At 40.0% G+C, this 20,292-nt stretch overlaps 1 protein-coding gene across 1 annotated transcript in view; it reads right to left on the reverse strand.

Annotated features, from left to right (window-relative positions):
- KIF24 (kinesin family member 24) overlaps positions 1 to 15,162 on the reverse strand; it is a 65,272-nt gene extending 50,110 nt beyond the window's left edge. Inside the window, exons 1-2 of the mRNA XM_006863158.1 lie at positions 14,540 to 15,162; positions 9,793 to 9,982 (exon numbers count right to left, since the gene is read on the reverse strand). Coding sequence (XP_006863220.1) covers positions 9,793 to 9,982; positions 14,540 to 15,162 — 813 coding nt within the window. The remainder of the gene's footprint in view (positions 1 to 9,792; positions 9,983 to 14,539) is intronic.
- Between the last annotated feature and the right edge of the window lie 5,130 nt (positions 15,163 to 20,292).

Below are 20,292 nucleotides of genomic sequence, written 5' to 3' on the forward strand. Positions count from 1 at the left end.
GGTTCGCAGCCCGATTCATAACCACTATGCTACCAGAGCTCCTTTGTGGGAATACAGCTTTTACATTGTGTATTGTATTCTATTATGGCAATACTTCCTCCCCCCAATGTTGTTGTTAAATGCTGTCGAGTCGATTCCGACCCAAACCCTGTCTGTATAGGGTTTCCGAGGAATGGCTGGTGAGCTTGAAATGCTGACCTTGAGGATCAAACTGGACTTTGCAGTCCAGCACATTAACCCAGAGTGCCATACCAGGACTCCTATGTTGTTGTTGTTAAGTGCCATCGAGTCGGTTCCGACCTATAGTGATCCTGTATAGGGTTTCCGAGGAGCTGTTCAAATGGTTTTGCAGTCTGGTCAGCATTAACCCACAGTGCCACACCAGGACTCCTATAAGTGCTTACATATAAGTAAATGCCTTAAAAATCACTTATTGAGGAAACAAATTAATACCTTTCCTTCCAAAAGAACACAGATAATGGCTTTTCCAGTACTTCTGTAAGTACCTTTCATGAAAGGAATGTGAACATGTAAGATTATCATTATAATTAACATTTGCATACTATGCAAAGCCCTTTGCATCACATACACTTTCATATTATTTCAATTAAAACTGATAAAGTAAACTTTAACAGTAGGGTTGGAGTAACACCTGCTTTAAATCTCACTTTAGCCTTGATCAGATTGGCATAGTTTATTTTTTTAAGTAGGTTTTTTCAGGTTATAAAAGTAATATGTATTTACAGACTATCTCTGGAAATATACACATGGAATAGACAACATTGTTGATTATATGGGATCAAGGGGACAGGTTACTGCATACTTTTAAAAAAACTTTTCATTCTAAAATACATGAGTCCTGGTGTGGCAGTGTGGGCTAATGCAGCAGACTGCAAAATCGTTTGAACTACATGGTTATTGGTTCAAGCTTACCCGCTGCTCCTTGGAAACCCTATACAGGGTCGCTATGGGTCGGAATCCACTCTATGGTACTTAACAACAACAACACCCTATCTAAGGAGCCTCAGGGACATAGTAAATAAGCATGTGGCTAACCAAAAGGTCAGCAGTTGAAACCTACCAGTGACTCTGTAGGAGAGAGATGAGGCAGTTTGCTTCTGTAAAGATTTATAGCCTTCACCAAATTCACAATAAAAAGTTAAAAAAAAAAAAAAAAAAAAAGAGATTTATGGTTTTGGAAACCATATGAGGCAGTTTTACTTTGTCCTAGTGGGTTGTGGGACTCTTGGTGTGGCACTGTAGGGTAATGCATCAGACTGCAAAGTCGTTTGAACTGCAAGGTTGGTGGTTCAAGATCACTAGCTGCTCCTTGGAAATCCTATACAGGGTTGTTATGGGTCAGAATCGACTCAGTGGCACTTAACAACAACCAACAGCAGGCTGTGATACTGTAGAACCAGAACTGGACTTTGAACCACAAGGTTGGCAGTTCAAACCCACTAGTTAGTTACTCCTGGAAAACCCTACACAGGGTCCCTATGACTCAAGTGATTCACTTGATAGCACTTAACAACAAAATGGTTGCTATGAGTCAGAAGTGACTCAATGACAGCAGATTTATCCTGTTCAAAAGTTAAACATTTTTCAAATAAAATTAACACAGCTCATAGTAGAAATTTTTTTCAGTAATGAAAACAAGAAAGAAGAAAGTTAAATTATTTGCAAATATCTCTTTCAGAGATAGTCACTGTTAACTTTTTGATGTATTTCAGTAACATCTTTTTTTCTCTACAGTTTTTTCTTTACTTAAGAAATTGGAATTAAACTTACATAGGTTTTTTTCCTTATTATGTTGCTCTGCAGGATAATCACTGGATTGTGAACCAGAAGGTCTGTGATTCGAGCTGCTTTGCATGAGAAGAATGAGGCTTTCTGTTCCTGCAAAGTTTTAGTCTCAGAAACCCGACACAGGGTCACTATGAGTTGGAACCTACTGGACAGCACTAACAACAACACTGCTATCATAAAATTTAATACAAAAGTTTGAAAATGAATAGTGATGATGATAAACATGTCACGGAATTGTACATTTTAAAATGCTGTTATGACAAATGTTTGTATATATAGCACTGAACTTGAAACCACAAGGTCAGTGGTTTGAGCCCATCAGCCACTCTTCACGAGAAAAATGAGGCTTTCTGATCCTGCAAAGATTTACAGTCTTGGAAACACTATACATGGTCACTGAGCTGGAACTGGCTCAATGGCACTTAACAACATACACTCAAAACAAAGGAAAAAAAAAAGAATGGTAAGTAGGATAGGAATCTATGTTATATGCATATGATCATATTTACTAAGTAACCAAGGAAGATCTGAAAGAAAAAAATGTAATCTAAAGGGGCTAAGGTATTTATTAGCATCTAGTTTGCTATGAATCTACTTTTTCTTCTCTTTAAGAAAGGAAAAAGGGGGAAGAAAAACAAAAGCCCTCCAATACTTTTATATTATAGCATTGACAGGTAAGGACTTTGACCTATGAGCACAAAGGTCCAAAGTTCAAACAGCAGAAAAAGTGCTATGAAAACTATGGGTATTCAATAAGTATTGACCAATGGTAGTGACAAAGAAGTAAAGTTATTGTGTTTGGAGGTAATGGAAAAATACAAAAGATAAGATGATTCCTCCTCCAGGGAATTACTGTGACAGAAGACTCATTAAGGAAATCTTGGGTAGATGGTGATTGGACAGGGCTATGACTGTGGCTTTAAGTAGCCATGAACTAAGATACCATGACAACTAATTGGTCCTTCAGACTACCTTCAAAATAAATACTTCCCACTCTGACTTAATAGATTGTGCATTGATAAGTAATCAATAGGCTGTTAAAGTGATTGGGGTGGCTGTACAGTGGCCTAGTAATTTAGTGCCCATAGAAAGACTCAACAGATTACCTTGAAACCTAATTTTGGTAATCAAAGAAAAATAAGAACAATGCAAGTTTGAAAGGGAAGAGCAGTGTTTACAATTTGACTTCATTGTTAAAGGATTTATTTCATTAGAATAAAACCTCAGTTGACTAAAGTGAACTGCTATCACATCAGATTATTCACTACTTTTCTTTACCAGTTCTTGGGCTTCGAGGCAAGAAAGCAAGAGAAAGAATGAGTTCTGAGTAGGAGTGTTAGTCAAAAGGTATTGCTACAAAATCATAAAAACCTTTATTAAACAAAATTGTCAAAATATGAAGCTACTGTTTCTCAATGTATTCTCCATCTAGGTCTATATGCTTCTGAAGACAGCGCTCTGGTAGCGTAGTGGTTACAAATTGGGCTGCAAATCTCACGGTTAGCAGTTCGAAACTACCAGCTGTTCCATGGGAGAAAGATGAGGCTTTCTGCTCCCGTAAAGGTTGACAGCCTCGGAAATCCTGTACAAGGTCGCTGAGTCGAAACCGACTCCACGGCACATAACAACAATCCATCCCTGAAGAATCCTGTGATCTTCAATTTACATGTATAATGGTAGTTTTGACATCCTTGAGGACTCAAATTTAGTTCCTTTGAAATGAGTTTTGGGAACAAAAAGAAGCTGAAGGGGCAAGATTAGGGCTGGAGGGTGGATGGGGTAAGGTTTCCCAACAAATTCTGATAGGACAGCCCTTGCTACTCTTGAAAAATGAGCAAGTGCATTGTGGTGATGGGAGAAAAAAGAAATTGTGGACACAATTAGAAAAAAATCCTCAGTGCAATTTCCCTGGATTTTTTTCTCACCAATGTAGTTTTTAATTTTATTAAACTTCTTCCTATAAGCTCCTGTAATTGTCCTGTGTTCTTGGAGAAACCCTATCATGATTATCCCTTCAGAGTCTCAAAAATTAGTTGTCATAATCTCCTAAAATAACACTTCTCTGCCTTGAATTCATTTTCCCAGCCTTAAAATGCTTGATCCATCTAAAAACTGCTGTTTTATGTGGGACAGCATTCATGGAAGCTTTCTGCAAAGCTTCAATGATTTAGGAAAATGTCCACTTGAATTTTGTTAAAAATTTGATATTAGTCCTGATCTCAAAATTTGTTATCCAAAAACTTGGCACCAAAAGTACCTTCCCCCCCAAAAAAAGCACTCTAACAAGACTAGGACACAGGTATTGCTGTGAGAACATGTCTGCAGTAATCCATGGAAGTAGAGACATGTTTCAACATGTTATGTTTGGAAGATATTCCTAGTAGCGATACTTATTGACTTACCCTTGTATAGTATGAATGCTTACGGAGGTAGATACAGAGTAAGAGAAACTCTGAATTTTCAAAATTTAACATCTGGTAGATTATTCACAATTTTTAGCAATACCTAAATTAGGATATTTTTCATCTATGAGGTTTGCTACTTCCATATATTATTGAAGAGTTACTGTACAGTTTACTTTTCAACTTGGAATAAGCTACTTTTTTCAGTGCTAAACCTTTCTCCTTAAACTCTTCACGATCCCTCTGGTAGGAAGTGAATGTTTTTTTACATGTCTGAGCTACTAGTGCTTTAGTTAAACCCTTGCATGTAAGATGTGATATCTGTTCAAAAGGGCCTATTCACAGCCCAATCTCACCAACTTAAGGAACTATCCTAAACAGTAAGAATCAGAATAAAACTTACTATCAATCTGGGGCCAGTTGCTTGAAAATATATTCTCCAAATTTAAACACAAGACTTGTACTCAGCAAAGTGAGATGTTTTCACCGTGAGGCAGGTAAGAACTGAGACTGACCGTGTGACCATCTCATCTCATAGTCACTCTGGGGCATGTGTTCAATGACTGGTCCTGCCCACCACCAATTCATTATTTAAATTATTCCTGTCCCCTCATCTCTCCTTTTGTTGAAGCTGTATCCATTATATATATATATATATATATATATCCCGCAATCCTGCCCCCCCTGGTTGTCAGCACACAGCCCCTTCTCCCTCTTCGGGTCCAAAGTCCCCAACAGCTCCATCTCTCCACATTGGCGTCTCTGCCTCCATCTCTGGCATCACTGCTTCTCACTGCTTCTCTGGGTAGGGTTCCTTTCTCTGCTCTTCTCCCTTGATGGTCCCAGAGACCTCCACCCCTAGACTGAAAAGTTAATTCCTCCCCTCCTTTTGCTACAAAACATCTACCTTTACATTTCCAGCCCTTACAATCAGTCCCGATAACAATTATTCGCTATTGTATCTCAAGAGACCTATCCGCATCTTCTTTCATCAGCCCCGACTAGGCAGAATGGATACTACTCGTGGAGACTCTACCTTGCTCCACGCCCTCTGGATCTAGGTTTCCTCTTGAAAGCCAGTCACTTCTTGCCACTGTAGCCCCCCCACTCTGGGTAGCCCATGTTCAAGTTGCCCATCCCTGTCCTCTCCATGTGCGAAGGCGGTGGGAATGATTCTCACTATGAAGATTTGTTCACTCTTTTAAGCTACTGCTTCTATAGGTGTATGTCAAATTCATCAAATTGTATCAGATTATTCTTTTTTCCCCTCTACTTATTCTGGTTGAGCTCTGATCCAGCCATTGAACCCTGGTCAACTGGGTATTATAGGCAAGTGTAGGTGTACTTATGGTATTGTTACATTCTTGCAGAGTGTTAAATGGTTGTGTACGTAACACCACTGCACATGAGTGGAGGAACTGTCTTGGTATCTCTTGTATCATATTTAAAGAAAACTAAGGTCTAGTGTATCAATGATTTAACATGTCACATTAGGAATAAGTGCCAACACCCAAATCAGAAACCGGATTTTAGAATTTGGATACTACCACCACAAGTAAAAGCAAAAGAAATGACATACTTGACAATACTCGTTTTATTTTTCAGAGTTTAGGGCTTTTTAATTTGTCCCATAGTCACAGAAGCAAAAACCATGATAAAACATCCTGCTTACCTTTACATCCCCCCCCAACTAAAAAATGAAACAAAACAAAACAAAAAACCTATTTGTAGGAAAAAAATAGTTTTGTACATGGGATAAAACTTAATATAAATTCAAATCTAGTCAAAACCACAGGGCAGCTCTCTTTGAAATGTGTTCCATAGGATTTTTAAGTAGACCACAGGGCTACTGTCTCGGAATGTCCTCAGAAGGCTCTGACATGATCCACTGAGTAAAAACCCCAGGGTCCTTGCTTTCAAATGGAAGAGGGAAAAGACAGGGACGGAGGATCTACTCAAACTTCTTTCCTTGTGGCTTGTGATCTCCTCCTCCTCTGCCTCCCAAGGAAGCCTCCTCTGCCTCCAAATCCTCCTTGGCCTCCATCTCGTCCCCCAAAGCCGCCTTGCCTTCACCCTTAGGCTTGGCCCTGTCCAAGGTAACTTTGTTTCCATCAACTGCCCCATCCTCCGTGGCCTCTTTGATGGCTTCAGCATCTTCACTGTTGAAGTCTACAAACTCAAACCCTTTGGAGGAGCCTGTTTCACAGTCTATGACTATCCTAGCACGAACAGACCCATCAAATGACTCCTTCAATGTTTCCTCAGTGTCCACAGAAGAGATCTTTGACAAACAGTGCTTTGGATGGCTGGCTTCTTGCATTAAGGGATCCCCTGGATCCTTGCAATTCCAGCCTGATGGCTCTACCCTCAATTTCTCTTTTATTACAAAAATTTAAAGCTTCTTTAGCATCTTCACATAAAGCTAATTTTGTAAATGCAAACTCTCTAGATTTGCCGTTCTGGTTCTGAGGCACCTTGATAGCAATTGCCTTCTCAAACACTTCCTGGAGAGTTTCTTCTATTGCACTGTAGGAGAGGTTACATAAAACCAGTGTTTCGATTCACTACTCCAGGTACTTGCCTTCCTACCTCTGTGGTCTTGATTTTGACCGTTGTCCCCAATGTAGTACAAGGATATACAATGGCCATCAATCTCTGTTCCTTGCTTTCCTTCAAAGGTTTTCTCAGCATCAGCTTCTGTTTTAAATTCAAGATAAGCAATCCTTTATTCTTTCCATCTGACTAATCTGATCTCCATGGTATCTTCAAACACTTCTTTTAATTCATCCTGAGTGACTTTGTAAGGCAAATTTTTGGCCAAGAGTGTTCTGGCATCTCAGTCTTTCTTACTGTCTTTTCCCTTTGGTCTCTCTAGTTTAATTTCATTACCAAAGAGCTTTAAACCAGTGAGTTCCAAGGCTTTTTCCAAGTCTTCAGCAGATTCAAAATCCACATAGCCAAATTTCCTAGTCATGCCAATTCTGACATCCATGACAATAAGATCATTTTTAGCAAAAAGGTCACTGAGACCAGTTTTTAATTCTGGAACAGACTTGTTACAATTGAGGTTTCCAACAAATAGACTGAAAGCTGTAGTTTGTTCTACGGCTTCCACTTTCTGCTTCTTGGCTTCAGGAGCAGCTGTTTGGCCATTTCCTTCTTTCGTTTTCCAGGTACCTCTTTGACAGGTTCTGCCTCCTCTTCATCCTCTTCCTAATCATCTTCCTCATCATCATCATCTTCCTCCTCCTCAGCGACGTCCTCAGCCACACTCTTGGCTTTCACAGGAACCACCTTGGCAGGCGCTTTCTTGCCCTTTGCTGGCGTAGTGTCCATGGCCTCTTCTTCAGTTACCTTCTTCATCATCCTCCTCCTCATCTTCATCACTGTCATCATCATCCTCGTCATCAAAGTGAGGGGCAGCTGCTCCTGTGGTCATGATGGGCTCAAATTCATCCTCATGCTCTTCCTCACTGTCTTCATCATCTTCTTCATCACTCTCTTCCTTCTTGGCATTCTTGCCATTCTTTGCCCCCTTGGCTGGAGGAGCAGCTCCCTTCTTACCCGAGGTCACCACCTCTGCTTTGCCTGGGGTGGCTCCCTTCTTGCCAGGTGTTGCTGCTGCTTTGGCTGCTGTAATTATGTTTTTAGCTGCTGCGGCAGCTGCCTTCTTACCAGGGGTGACAGCTGTTTTCTTGGCTGGTGTGGCAACTACCTTTTTTGTAGGGAAAAGCACCACCTTCTTTGATGGCAGTGTGGTATTCTTCTTGCCTTTTTTCTGAGGAACGACAACCTCTTCTCCACTGCTTTCCTCTTCATCTTCTGACAGTTCCTCATCCTGTCTTGGAATCACTTTGATTTTTCCCCGGCTTTCGCGAGCTTCACCATCATGACGGCGGCTGGGGACGGCGGAGGATGTGGTGGATGAGCGGTGCAGATAGATAAGACTACGGGAACCTAAACAACATTGATGGCGGCCACCGGTCTTAAGAGGCTGGAGCGTGCACGCTTGGCTGGCTACCCACCAGTCAAGAGCTCAAGACTGAGATGAAAGACTGTGCCTTCCCAATAATCGCCTTTGCCCTCGTGCCTCGACCAACCAGAGAGAGCGTCCATCACACGAGCCAATCGAGAGCCCCTACCCGAGAACCAGGCGGAGTGGACAACAGATGGGGGGATGAGGATGGAGAAGGGAAAGGGGGAGGGAAGGGGGAGGAGGGGACTTGGTGGTGGTGTCCTGGGGACAGGGAGTTGCTTTGTTAGAGGCCAGAGCTGTTTGGGCAGTGGCCATACAGTCCCTGGCTGCCCTCACTTGTGGCACCTGCACTGTCGGACAGATGCGTTTGGTGCCTGGTGGGCGCAGACCCGGGGACGGTTGGTGCTGATAGCTTGCAGTTTGAGAGTCCTGTGGGCTCTCTGGTCTTTGGGGCTGTCCCACGTGACTCCAACCAGCACTCATGCCGAGTCTATCGGTGGCCCTGGGCAAGATTTCATCCCCATTTAACTACTGATAAACCGCCGGAAGTTCACTGTGTTCACTCTGCCCCTTTCGGATGCCCACCTTAAGTTAGGCCTGCCTGGCCATGGGCCAGGGCACAGGCGGTTCCCTCCCGAACCGTGAGCCCAAACCTGCTGTCTTAGAGGAGTTCATAAAGGGCTTATGTTGTTCAGACTGCTCATCAGACCTAACCGCACAGCAGCCACGTGTGGTACATCTGTAACTCACTGGTCGTCACAGGGATTTTTAAAGGGTCGAGAGAGCAACTTAAGTTAGCAGACCACAGCCAGGCCCTGAATCACTTAAGTTTCTTTCTTGGTTTTTGCGGCCAATGCCAGTACTGTGGTGGCCCCGTGTGGGTCAGAAAGGACTACCCAATAGGCTTTTTTTTTTTTTTTTAAATGTTTTTATTTTGGATTGAGTGAAAGTTTACAGGGCACATCATCAGCTTCACATTCAACCATTCATATAGCTTGTTTCATTACCCAATAGGCTTTTCAGTGGCTGATTTTTTAGCAGATTGCCAGGTCTTTCTTATGAGGCACCTCTGTTGCTAAGTGCCGTGGAGTCAGTTCTGACTCATACAGCGTTTCTAAGGAATGGCTGGTTTGTTTGAACCACCGATCTTGCGGTTCAAACAGATTTCCAGATGATCTCAAAATCTCCAACTTTTCACTTACCAACCATTTGCACCACCCAGGAACACGCCCATGAACCAGTTGCCTCTGAGTTGACTTGTGGTGGTCCCAACTGTGCTCCTCTTAAGAAGCTCTGGTAGCATAGTGGTTACAAATCAGGATGCTAACCTCAAGGTCAGCAGTTCGAAACTACCATCTGTTCCGTGGGAGAAAGATGAGGCTCTCTGCTCAGCCTTGGAAACCCTGTACAGCCTTGGAAACCCTGTACAGGGTGGCTATGGGTCAGAACTGACTCCACAGCACACAACCACAACAACAACTGTGCTCCTTAGGTTTTTCAATGGCTCTTTTTTCTAAGGTAGATGATCACTAGACCCTTGTTCCCAAGTGCCTCTGAGCAGACTGCAACAATACCAGTTTTAAACACAAAAAGGAACCATCTTACCTGCAGAATATACTGTGTGAGGTCAACTGCTTCTTTTTTCTCATGCACAAGTAGAGTTTCTTTGCCTTCCACAGTAATAATGTTAATTTCTCCACGACGTAACTCCCTCATACCCAGAGGTCGTTTTCGAACACAAACTCTGATTTTCTCCATTTCAGTCCAAGGATTCTCTTTCTCTGAGATATTCTGTCTGATACATATTTATAAATGAGCTTTAATTTTAAATGATAGAATAAGGCAACTTAAGAGGTCATACATAATAGCGTCAATATACTTTGTTATATATTAGGCACAATGTTTTTTAAAGTTACATATTAACATGTTAACATGGAAAAATTACATTATCTAAATCTTCCTGATTACTTCTATCTCTTATTCCTACCCTATCACTTGCCCTGCAAAAAAATAGGAAAAAACAAAAACAAAACCACCAAAAAAAAGAGCTGCTTTACTTCAAGACTGTGTTTGGCTTCCAGATACAGTCTTCTAAAGCAGATGCTCTTTCTTTACATCCTGGGGTGGCACAGTGGTGCCTGGCTGTCAACCAAGTTTGAAGCCACCAGTTGCTCCCTGGGAGGAAGATGTGCAGTCTGCTTTCAGAAAAGATTATCGCTTTGGAAACCCTGTGGGGCAGTTCGACTCTGCTCTAGAGGGTCACTCAATGGGCAACAGGTGTAAAACAGGCTGGATAACCCTCCCAATCTACTATAATATGCTGTTTTGATATATCTTTATGTCTGCATCTGCTTAGACATATCTAAGAACGGACCACTTACCTAAGGAGGAACTACTTTAAAGCTAGATAATAAGAAAACAGGCTTCTTGAAAGCAGATGTTTTATCAGGATCAATGTCTATCGCTCATGTATTCAGAATGTCTTAGCAAGATAAATTATTCCCTTCCTTTACACTTTAGAATTTGATTCGTAGTCTCTAAAAAGCCTTTTATAACAGATTTTTCACAGGATGATACATTGTATAATTATTTCATATCAATCCAATTTTCTAAGCCCTCCAACCAACTGGAAAATTATTTTTTTCCAGGATTTAAATTGGTCAAAACTAGCAAACAATATTTCTAATATAATGCATAAATCACATTCCAAGGCTTTTAAAGCATGTTTTGATTTTAAGTCAACATATAGCAGACTTTTAAAAATGCATCATTTTGAAGTAAGCGTGGCAAATTCTTAACAGTCATTAAAACAATATGAGAAGCATATGAGGATTCATTGTTCTCTCTTGTGCACGTTTGATTTTTCACATTAAAAAAATGTAATGCAAAAAAAAAAAAAATGTAATGCATCATTTTAACAAGAGGTTTAGTGCCAAAATCTCTACTTGTTGGTGAGTATTAATAATCTAATTATATAAAGGTAATCGAAGAGGACAGAAAATGTTTAAACCTATTGCTATCAAGCCAATTCCTACTTATATCGACCCACAGGACATAGTAAAACTGCTTCACTGAGTTCTGGCGGTTGTAATCTCTATAGAAGCAGACTGCCACATCTTCTTCCACAGAACACTTGGTGGGTTGGTACCACCAACTTTTGAGTAGCAGTTGAGAGGTTAACCAGGGTGTCACCAGGGTGCCACATGGACAAAAATCCTATCGTTTTCAAGTTCAAGATCTTAAGTAAGTCATGACAATCAGTTCTCTAAATGCTTTAGACATTTATTAATTCTAAAGCCAGCAACCTCTTGTAAATTTTTGGAAAATTTGCTGAAAAGTATATGCCTGATATCAGGTAGAGAGAGAATGCTCTATGGACAGGATGTCTTCCTAACAGCAAGCCTTAAGTTGATGTGGGGGTTCCTAGGGTTCCAAAACCCTGACTCCTGCTTGGAGTTTGGGTGAGAAGATAATACTGAAGATGACGGGTGAAATGTACTTTATTTTCTCTACTTCTCTAATGTAATAAAGAATGTTGTTGTAGTGTGCTATTGAGTCAGTTCCAACTCATAGCAATCCAGTATAGGATTTCCAAGGAGTAGCTGGTGGGTTTGGACCGCCAACCTTGCAGTTCAAGGCGACCTCAGGGTTCAGTACTTATCCTACAGTGCCACACCAGAACAGGGAGAGTGAAATGATATAAAAGATGAGCAAGTTCAGTTGAACAGCCTTATTCTGAGTTAGTCATGTACAAACGTTTATAAAAACACTTCTGTTACACTACAGTAATAATTTGCTTATGTCTGTTTTCCCCCTCAACCCACCTCCTAAATCTAAGAGCCTCCATATAGCCTAATCATGTTTTACTCATAGCATCTAGAGTTGTGCCTAGCAGACATTTAATATCTTCCAAATAAGTGAAAAGGCAGTATTAAACTAAAATATCCACTCTGCCCTTGATATTAAATAATGAAAGTGGTATCTTATATATTATTATATTTATAAAACAATTCCAATTTAGATATTTATGTTATACAGTAAAAACTGTGATAGTTAAGAACTTGATCACTCTTTCACCACTGAGCTAGCCAATAAAAGTACAATCTTGGCTTTGATATTCATGGAGCAATCTAGGCCCCTCACTAGTAAAAGAAAAAAAATATGCTCTGTGCTCAGCTAAACTAATTATCCCTTCCTCTAAAACAAAGTTTTTAGGAACACTATAAAATTTACTTATGTATTTCATATTACTGAAAGTACTTTTATCTTTAAAATTGGGTCTTCTACTTTTTTGAATAAAAGAGATACTTATGAGATCTCCTGAAGCTTTAGCCAATATAAAACTAGATGTAAATAAGCCCTACAACGTTCAGTAGACGCCTGTGAACCCAGCAATGTGGCAAGACCTGGGGACTCTTGGGCCCAGAGTCAGTGACATAGCCACAGAGGACTAGAGTGGAGAGTGAAGCGTCCAGCTGATAAGAAGAGAGGGCACATACATAAGTACACCTACACTTGCAGATAATACCCACCTGACCTGGCTTCAATGGCTGAATGATCAGAGCTCAACCAGAAAAAGAAAGAAGAGGAAAAAGAGAATAATCTGATACAATTTGATGAACTTGACCTACACCTATGGATGCAGTAGCTCAAAAGAGGGAACAAATCTTCACATTGAGGATCACTCCCACCCCCTCCACACAAGGAGAGGACAGGGATGGGAAACTTGGACATTGGCTACCCAGAATGGAGGGGAGGGGGGGTTACAGAGGCAAGAAGTGACTGGCTTACAAGCTTTCAAGAGGAAACCTAGATCCACAGAGTGTGGTGCAAGGTAGAATCTCCACTGAGTAGTATCCAATCTGTTTAGGCGAGGCCAAAGAAAGAAGATGCAAATAGATCTCTTGCAATACAGTGGTGAATAATTGTTATCAGGACTGATTGTAAGGGCTGGAAATGCAAAGGTAGACGTTTTGTAGCAAAAGGAGGGGAGGGATTAACTTTGCAGTCTAGGAGCAGAGGTCTCTGGGACCATCAAGGGAGAAGAGCGGAGAACAGAACCCTACCCAGAGAAGCAGTGATGCCAGAGATGGAGGCACAGACGTCGATGCAGAGAGATGGAGCGGCTGGGAACTTTGGACCCGAAGAGAGAGAGGGCCTGTGTGCTTATGACCGGGGGATGGGGGGTGTGGGGTGTACCCTGTGGTTGGTGGATGATGCATATGATGCACGGAGGGGATTGTAACCGTGGCAAGGAAACGATATACAATGGGATCAATGTGAAGCTAATGTTCTCTCATGTAAACTATCACATAACTCAAAATAAAGCAGTTTGAAACTACCAATGGTTCCACAGGAGAAAGATGAGGCGTTCTGCCCCTATAAAGATTTACAGCCTTGGAAACCCTGTGCAGGGTCACTATGAGTCAGAACCGACTCCACAGTACTCAACAACAACAATATGCTTCAAAAAAACAAAAAAAAACTAAATGTAAATATTTTATATTAAGGTATGAATAACAGCCTTGAAAAAATAATATAAAAAGAAAATATGTTTTGTTTTTCTCATAACTTACATCGCTTACTTTCTAAATATAAAACAAGCAAATAACATATTTCCTATTATACCATGAAAGAAGCATTAGGGATTACACAACATTTCACCTCTTATGAACCTTACATTAAATTCTAACTTGAAGCTCTACAAAGGTGAAAATAACTTATTTTACCACCTTAGCTCTCAAACTCAATTTAACCATAAGTGCCTTATGTTTTGCAATCACCAAAAACATCTGTTCTTTGAGGGCTGAAATTGTAGAAAGTACTCAGAATCAGATCTTGTTTCAGTATGTGCAGAACTGCCCAAAGACCTACTTAATTCAACTACATGCTTGTTGTTTTCACTAAGCTTTAAGTCTCCTAGTTGGTTTAAGTGAATTTGATAGCCTAAAAAAACCTCCAAAATCCTATGCACTGTATATATATATATATATATATTTCCCAGTGTAGATACAATAGCTACATCATGCTACACCATAAGAAATAATAGGAAAAAAATACATCTGCCTACTCTTAGCAGGTCCTGGCAAGTAGCAGCTGCTACTTGTACATGAACAATATCCTCTTCCTTCCATATGGAAAATCTTAATGCCTCATGAATTTCCCCCATCATGGTGTTTCTATTATTGAGGCAGAAGCTATTCACAGTCATTTCGATGTCATATTCATTTATTGCAAATCAGGAGTAGTTGCTCTGCTTTGGTCATGAAGGAGAGGCCAGCCCTTTCCTGATGCTGCCCTCCCACAAAATAATTAACTAAATAGTTACATGAATGAATATATAAATAATTACCTGATACAAGAATGAGGGATTCCATAGTTATACCCTGAAACATTAGAGACTTTTTGTATAATGGGAATATCACCATCCCCCAGTAATGGAGAAAAATGATTTGATGAAAAGAGTGAAGCGTTCATTTCCATTTGCACATAGGAATCAGCAGCTGTGGCGTTCAGAATTCTTGTCTTTGTATGGTACTGGGAATCATCTGGTAGCATGTGCTCCAGCGATTTTAGGCAACTGGACTTCTGTTCATTTGCAGAAAAATCTGATAAATTGCACATTTCAAACCCACAGTTGCTGGCAGCTTTGTCTTTGTTGTCAACAGGAGAATCAAAATGCAGTTGCCTGCGAGGGCCCAAGCTGGATTTTGGAGGCTTGATATACAGACCACTTGTCTGAAGAGGATACTCTGGGCTACTGACTGCTTTATCTTCTTCCTGCATAATCTTAATAATTTTGATAAGTTGGAAGAGACGCTTGCGGTCATTCATGTCACGGACTCCCAATTTGGAGTAGTCCTTCATTGTAACCTTGGCTAATTCATCTATTTTCTGAAGGCCGAGAGCAGTAAAATGAGGATAATACTGTGCAAGTTCAGCTTCACAAAGACATTCATATAACCAGGATGCCATTTTCTTGAGCAGATTTCTTTAAAATCTGAAAAGAAAAAGTCACTGCTTGAAATATAGTATTTGTAATATAGTTATTCCTTTTTAAAAATGAAAGTCACATATAAACATGCAGACAAATCTGTTCTATCATACTAAGTTTTCAATAAATATTTCTTTTGAAATGACAGATTAAGCAGCATAGTGCATATATAAAATTACTTGGTACAGCATATAAAGAACTTAATCAAAAAAGATTTAATTTGCTTATCAGCTTAATAAAAAGACCTTCAATTTTATATGTACATGAGCACACAAACACAACACAAATCACTTACTTATTTCTAAGGAGTTCCTTTCAACTTTGTAATGTCTACTTAACACATGCCACAAACTAATAAAACCTTCTTCACAACCACTGGCTATAGCAGGACTAATTTTAGATGTTCAACTGAATGTCAAGGCATGTCGCACAACTGTTTCCCATGATTAATGAACAAAGGTTAAGAACTCTTTCAGAATGGAAAGCAGAATTAAAAGCACACTGTGGAGAATTATGAACTAATACACCTCAGAGGAAATAACATTTATGTCTGCTGAGCACTACAAAAAAATGATTGAATAAAGAGGCAAAGCCATCATCCATTAATTCAGGTTTCAGACCATTCTAAAAGGTGGTTGTAGATGGCTATCTTCCCAGAGATGGATTTAAACATTTTACCTAGAAAATTAATACTATGATCAAGATTTTAAATGACTCTACATTAAAATGCTTACATTTTAACATCAAGATATTTAAATATTAACACAACTGATGTGGTAACAACACATAATCCTGTTCTACTCATTAAAACCAAGACCCTGACGATTTCTCTAGTCACTGTTAAACTAGTTCATGTTCATGAAGATATTCAAAAGTAAGTTAAACTATAGCTATTTTTTGTTTTGTAATTAAAAGTTTTAAAAATTCAATTCATTAATTCTTGGTAAAGCTTTTCTGATTTTCACTTTAATACACATTTTATTTTATCTTTGTTCTATGAAAAAACAGATAATATTCATGGCAGGGTAAGAATAACAAAGAAAGGACCTCGCTTAATTAATTTTGGAGGAAATACTATTGAGGCAAAAGAAAAAGCCAAAGGGGCTAAGTAACACACCCTAAATTCATCCTGCCCTCTTACATTTGTGGTAGATTTTTAAAAGGTCACAAATTCTTTGCAGGTCTTTCCATTAACAGGTGGAGTCTAATTCCTCTCTTGAATCTAGCCTGGCCTTGCAACTTGCTTTGGCCTGAGAGATGTGTGGAACCAGAGAAAAACCACCTAGATAAGCCCAGCTCAAATATCTGACTCCCAGAAATAGGTGCAAATAAAATGGCAAATGTTTTAAGCCATTAAATTTTGAAGTAGTTTATTACACAGAAATGGATAATTACAATAAAACTGTGTCTTTAAAAATGCTGGTAGTATTGTCTAAAATGTTCCCAATATCCTCTGCCTACTAAATGAGTTATATCCATCCCTTCTGTGAGATGTGCCCTAGCAGGGGCTAGCTGGTCTTTGTTCAGGGCGTCAGTAATAATAACAACAGCAGCTAGCATAGATTGAGCACTTATTACATACCAGGCACTGTTCTGTTTGTTTACCTTCAACATCTTAAGATGTAGGTAAGTGTGTGACCTTCAGAAAAGTCACTTATTTACTAACTTTGAAACTCATTTTCTTCAACTATAAAATTGGGATGTAAGAGCCCCCCAAATTCATAGGTTTAGGATTCAATAAGAAAATACTTGTCAACCTCTCAGCACAATGCCTGGTACATATTTAGTGCCCAGTAAGTACTGATAGTTTTTATTACAACTACTGTTATTTCTATATTGCTGCTGTCTCCACAATCTAAAACAGAATAAGCACTCAGTATTTTTGTTTGTTTTAAGCTATTTCTCAGCTTTATTTCTCACTTGGGCTCAGCCTAAGCCAGGAGAACAGGTTGTAAGTGCTATGTAAGCTTCTCGATTTCCCCAAGCTGTACAAGGATCCTGTATTTCCATTCCCATCCCCTTGGTGACATACCAAACATTCTGCAATCCAACTCTAATGACTATGGCCTCTGTTGTATTCCTTAATCATAACCTACAGAACTAACATATTCTTACAATACCTGAAATTCCCAGAATATGAAGGCAATTAAAGTACCACTACTAGGGTTCCAGTTTATATGTGCATGGACTTACTCCAAACAAAATATGCCGAAACATGTCTTTGTAATCAGTAGATGGTTACAGACAAGTTCTCTCTGTAATACACTTGTCTTAGTCTCATAAAAGTGCCTTCAAAAAAAGAGAATGATACTTTTTGTGCCATGGAAAAAAACTATTTTTGAGGTCAGGGTTAATATCAAATTTTCAACAAAATTCAAGTGTATATATTCCTAAATGACTGAGACTTTGCAACAAGTTTACTGGAATGCTGCCCCACATAAAAGAACAGTTTTTAGATGGATCAAGTATTTTAAGAAAGGTTGGAAAAACCTCAAAGATGATCCAAGAGAGAGAAGACTGTCATCCTCTAATCTCTATGTATGAGGAAACTGTGACTAAATTCAGGAAATGGTAGAAGACCACGTAATACCATTTAAGAAATTTAGCATTTTCAATTTTAAGTGAACATCAGCAAGCTTTTGACTCAGTGGATGCCAAAAGTGGTGTACAAAGATCAGATAGCTTCAAGAACTGAATCTTTCATCAGTTTTTTATTTTTTAATGTTTTATTGTGAATTATGTGATAGTTTACATGGGAGAACATTAATTTTACATTCATCCTATCGTATATCATTTCATTGCCATGGTTACAATCCCCTCCATGCATCATCAACCAAGCAAAGGGTATACCCTGCAAGCCTGCCGCCGCCCCCACCGTCGTCAGCACACAGCCCCTCTCCCTCTCTGGGTCCCCAGCCGCTCCATCTTTCCACATCATTGTCTCTGCTTCCATCTCTGGCATCACTGCTTCTCTGGGTAGGGTTCCACTTTCTGCTCGTCTCCCTTGATGGTTCCAAGGACCTCCAGTACTACACTGAAAAGTTAATCACTCCCCTCCTTGCTACAAAATATCTACCTTTACATTTCCAACCCTCACAATCAGTCCTGATAACAATTATTCACTATCGTATCACAATAGACCTATCCGCATTTTCTTTCATCAGCCTCACCTGAACAGATTGGATACTACTCAGTGGAGATTCTACCTTCCTCCATGCCCTCTGGATCTAGGTTCCCTCTTGAGAGCTTGTAAGCCAGTCAATTCTTACCTTTGTAGCCCCCCACTTTGGGTAGCCAAGATGCCCATCCCTGTCTACTCTGTGTATAGATGGGGTGGGAATGATCCTTGTTGTAAAGATTTGTTTCCTCTTTTGAGCTACTGCATCCATAGGTGTAGGTTTAAAACTAGATGTTTTAAAATTTAAAAAAAAAAAAAAAGTGTGCGACGAGGTTCTTCTTTCACCAGACTTATTCAACCTGTATGCTGAACAAATCACCCCAGAAGCTAGGTTCTATAAAGAAAAATGTGGCATCAGGATTGGAGGAAGACTCATTAACAACCCGCAATATGCAGATGATACAACCTTGCTTGCTGAAAGTGAAGAGGATTTTAACATTTACTGATGAAGATAAAAAAGCACAGCCTTCGGTATGGATTACATCTCAATGTAAAGAAAACAAAAATCCTCACCACTGGACCAATAAACAACATTCTTATCAATGGAGAAAAGACTGAAGTTGTCAAGGACTTCATTCTTTTGGGATCAACTATCAACACTAAAGGAAGCAGCAGTCAAGAAATCAAACGACATATTGCATTAGGCAAATCTGCTGCACAAGACCTTTTTAAAGTGTTGAAGAGCAAAGATGTCAGCTTGAGGAGTAATGTGTGCCTAACCCAAGCCATGGTATTTTCAATAACCTCATATGCATGCAAAAGCTAGGCGGTGAATCAGGAAGACCGTAGAGAAATTGATGCTTTTGAGTTATGGTGATGGAGGAGAATATTGAAAAAAGTGCCATGGGCTGCCAAAAGAACCAATAGATCCGTTTTGGAAGAAGTGCAGCCAGAATGCTCCTTGGAGGCCAAGATGGCTACTCTTTCTCTCATACTTTGGACATATTGTCAGGAGGGACCAGTTGCTGGAGAAGGATACCATGTTTGGTAAGGTGGAGGGTCAGAGAAAAAAAGAACCCCAACAAGATGGATTAGCCAAGTGGCAGCATCAATGGACTCAAACGTGGCAACAGTGGTGAGGTTGGCCCAGGATTGGGCAGTGTTTCGTTCTGCTCTGCATAAGGTCGCAATGGGTTGGTACCCACTCGATTGCACCTAACAACAACAACACTCTTTTTATCCTCTTCTTTCTTCTTCTAGTTGAGCTCTGATCATCCAGTTATTGAAGCGAGGTCAAGTGGGTATTATCTGCAAGTGTGGGTGTTCTTGTGTATATGCCCTCTCTTCTTATCAGCCGGATGCTTCACTCTCCACTCTAGTCCTCTGTGGCTATGTCACTGACTCTGGGCCCAAGAGTCCCCAGGTCTTGCCACACTGCTGGCCAACCAGGTCTCCAACTGGGTTCACAGGAGTCTATTGAATGTTGTAGGGCGTAGCTCGCAGCTTCATTGCTGTTTTTCCTTCACTTCCCCTTATTGGTGACGAACGCAGTCACCTATCAGAGCGTGTATTCCCATTGATTCTTAGTTCCATCAGTTTTTAAAGCAAGATTGAAGCTAATGAAAATAATTTTATGGAATGAATCAATACCAGGGGACAAGTCTTGAATTTACCGATACAATCTAGAGTCCAATCAAAACAGTGGTTTCCAAGGGGCTCTGCTGGGCCAGTTAAATTCAAGGTAGAGAGGCCAGCAAAGCACGTTTTAGGGACTCCAAAGGGGTAAAATTGGTAGAGTTTCTTGAAGGACACAAGATGATCATGGGGACTTACTAGGAATATTAAGAAAATTTAAAACTGCATTAGTGAGAAAAAGAACAGGAAAGTTGTGCTGAGGAATTTTTTCCTATCAAGACAATGAACCTACTCATTCTTCGATGGTAGCTAGGACTGTTCTATGAGAATTTTGTTGAGAAATCTTACGCCATCTACC

The sequence above is a fragment of the Chrysochloris asiatica genome, unplaced genomic scaffold, assembly GCF_000296735.1.
Source record: "Chrysochloris asiatica unplaced genomic scaffold, ChrAsi1.0 scaffold00053, whole genome shotgun sequence".
In the NCBI taxonomy this organism is placed as follows: Eukaryota; Metazoa; Chordata; class Mammalia; order Afrosoricida; family Chrysochloridae; genus Chrysochloris; species Chrysochloris asiatica.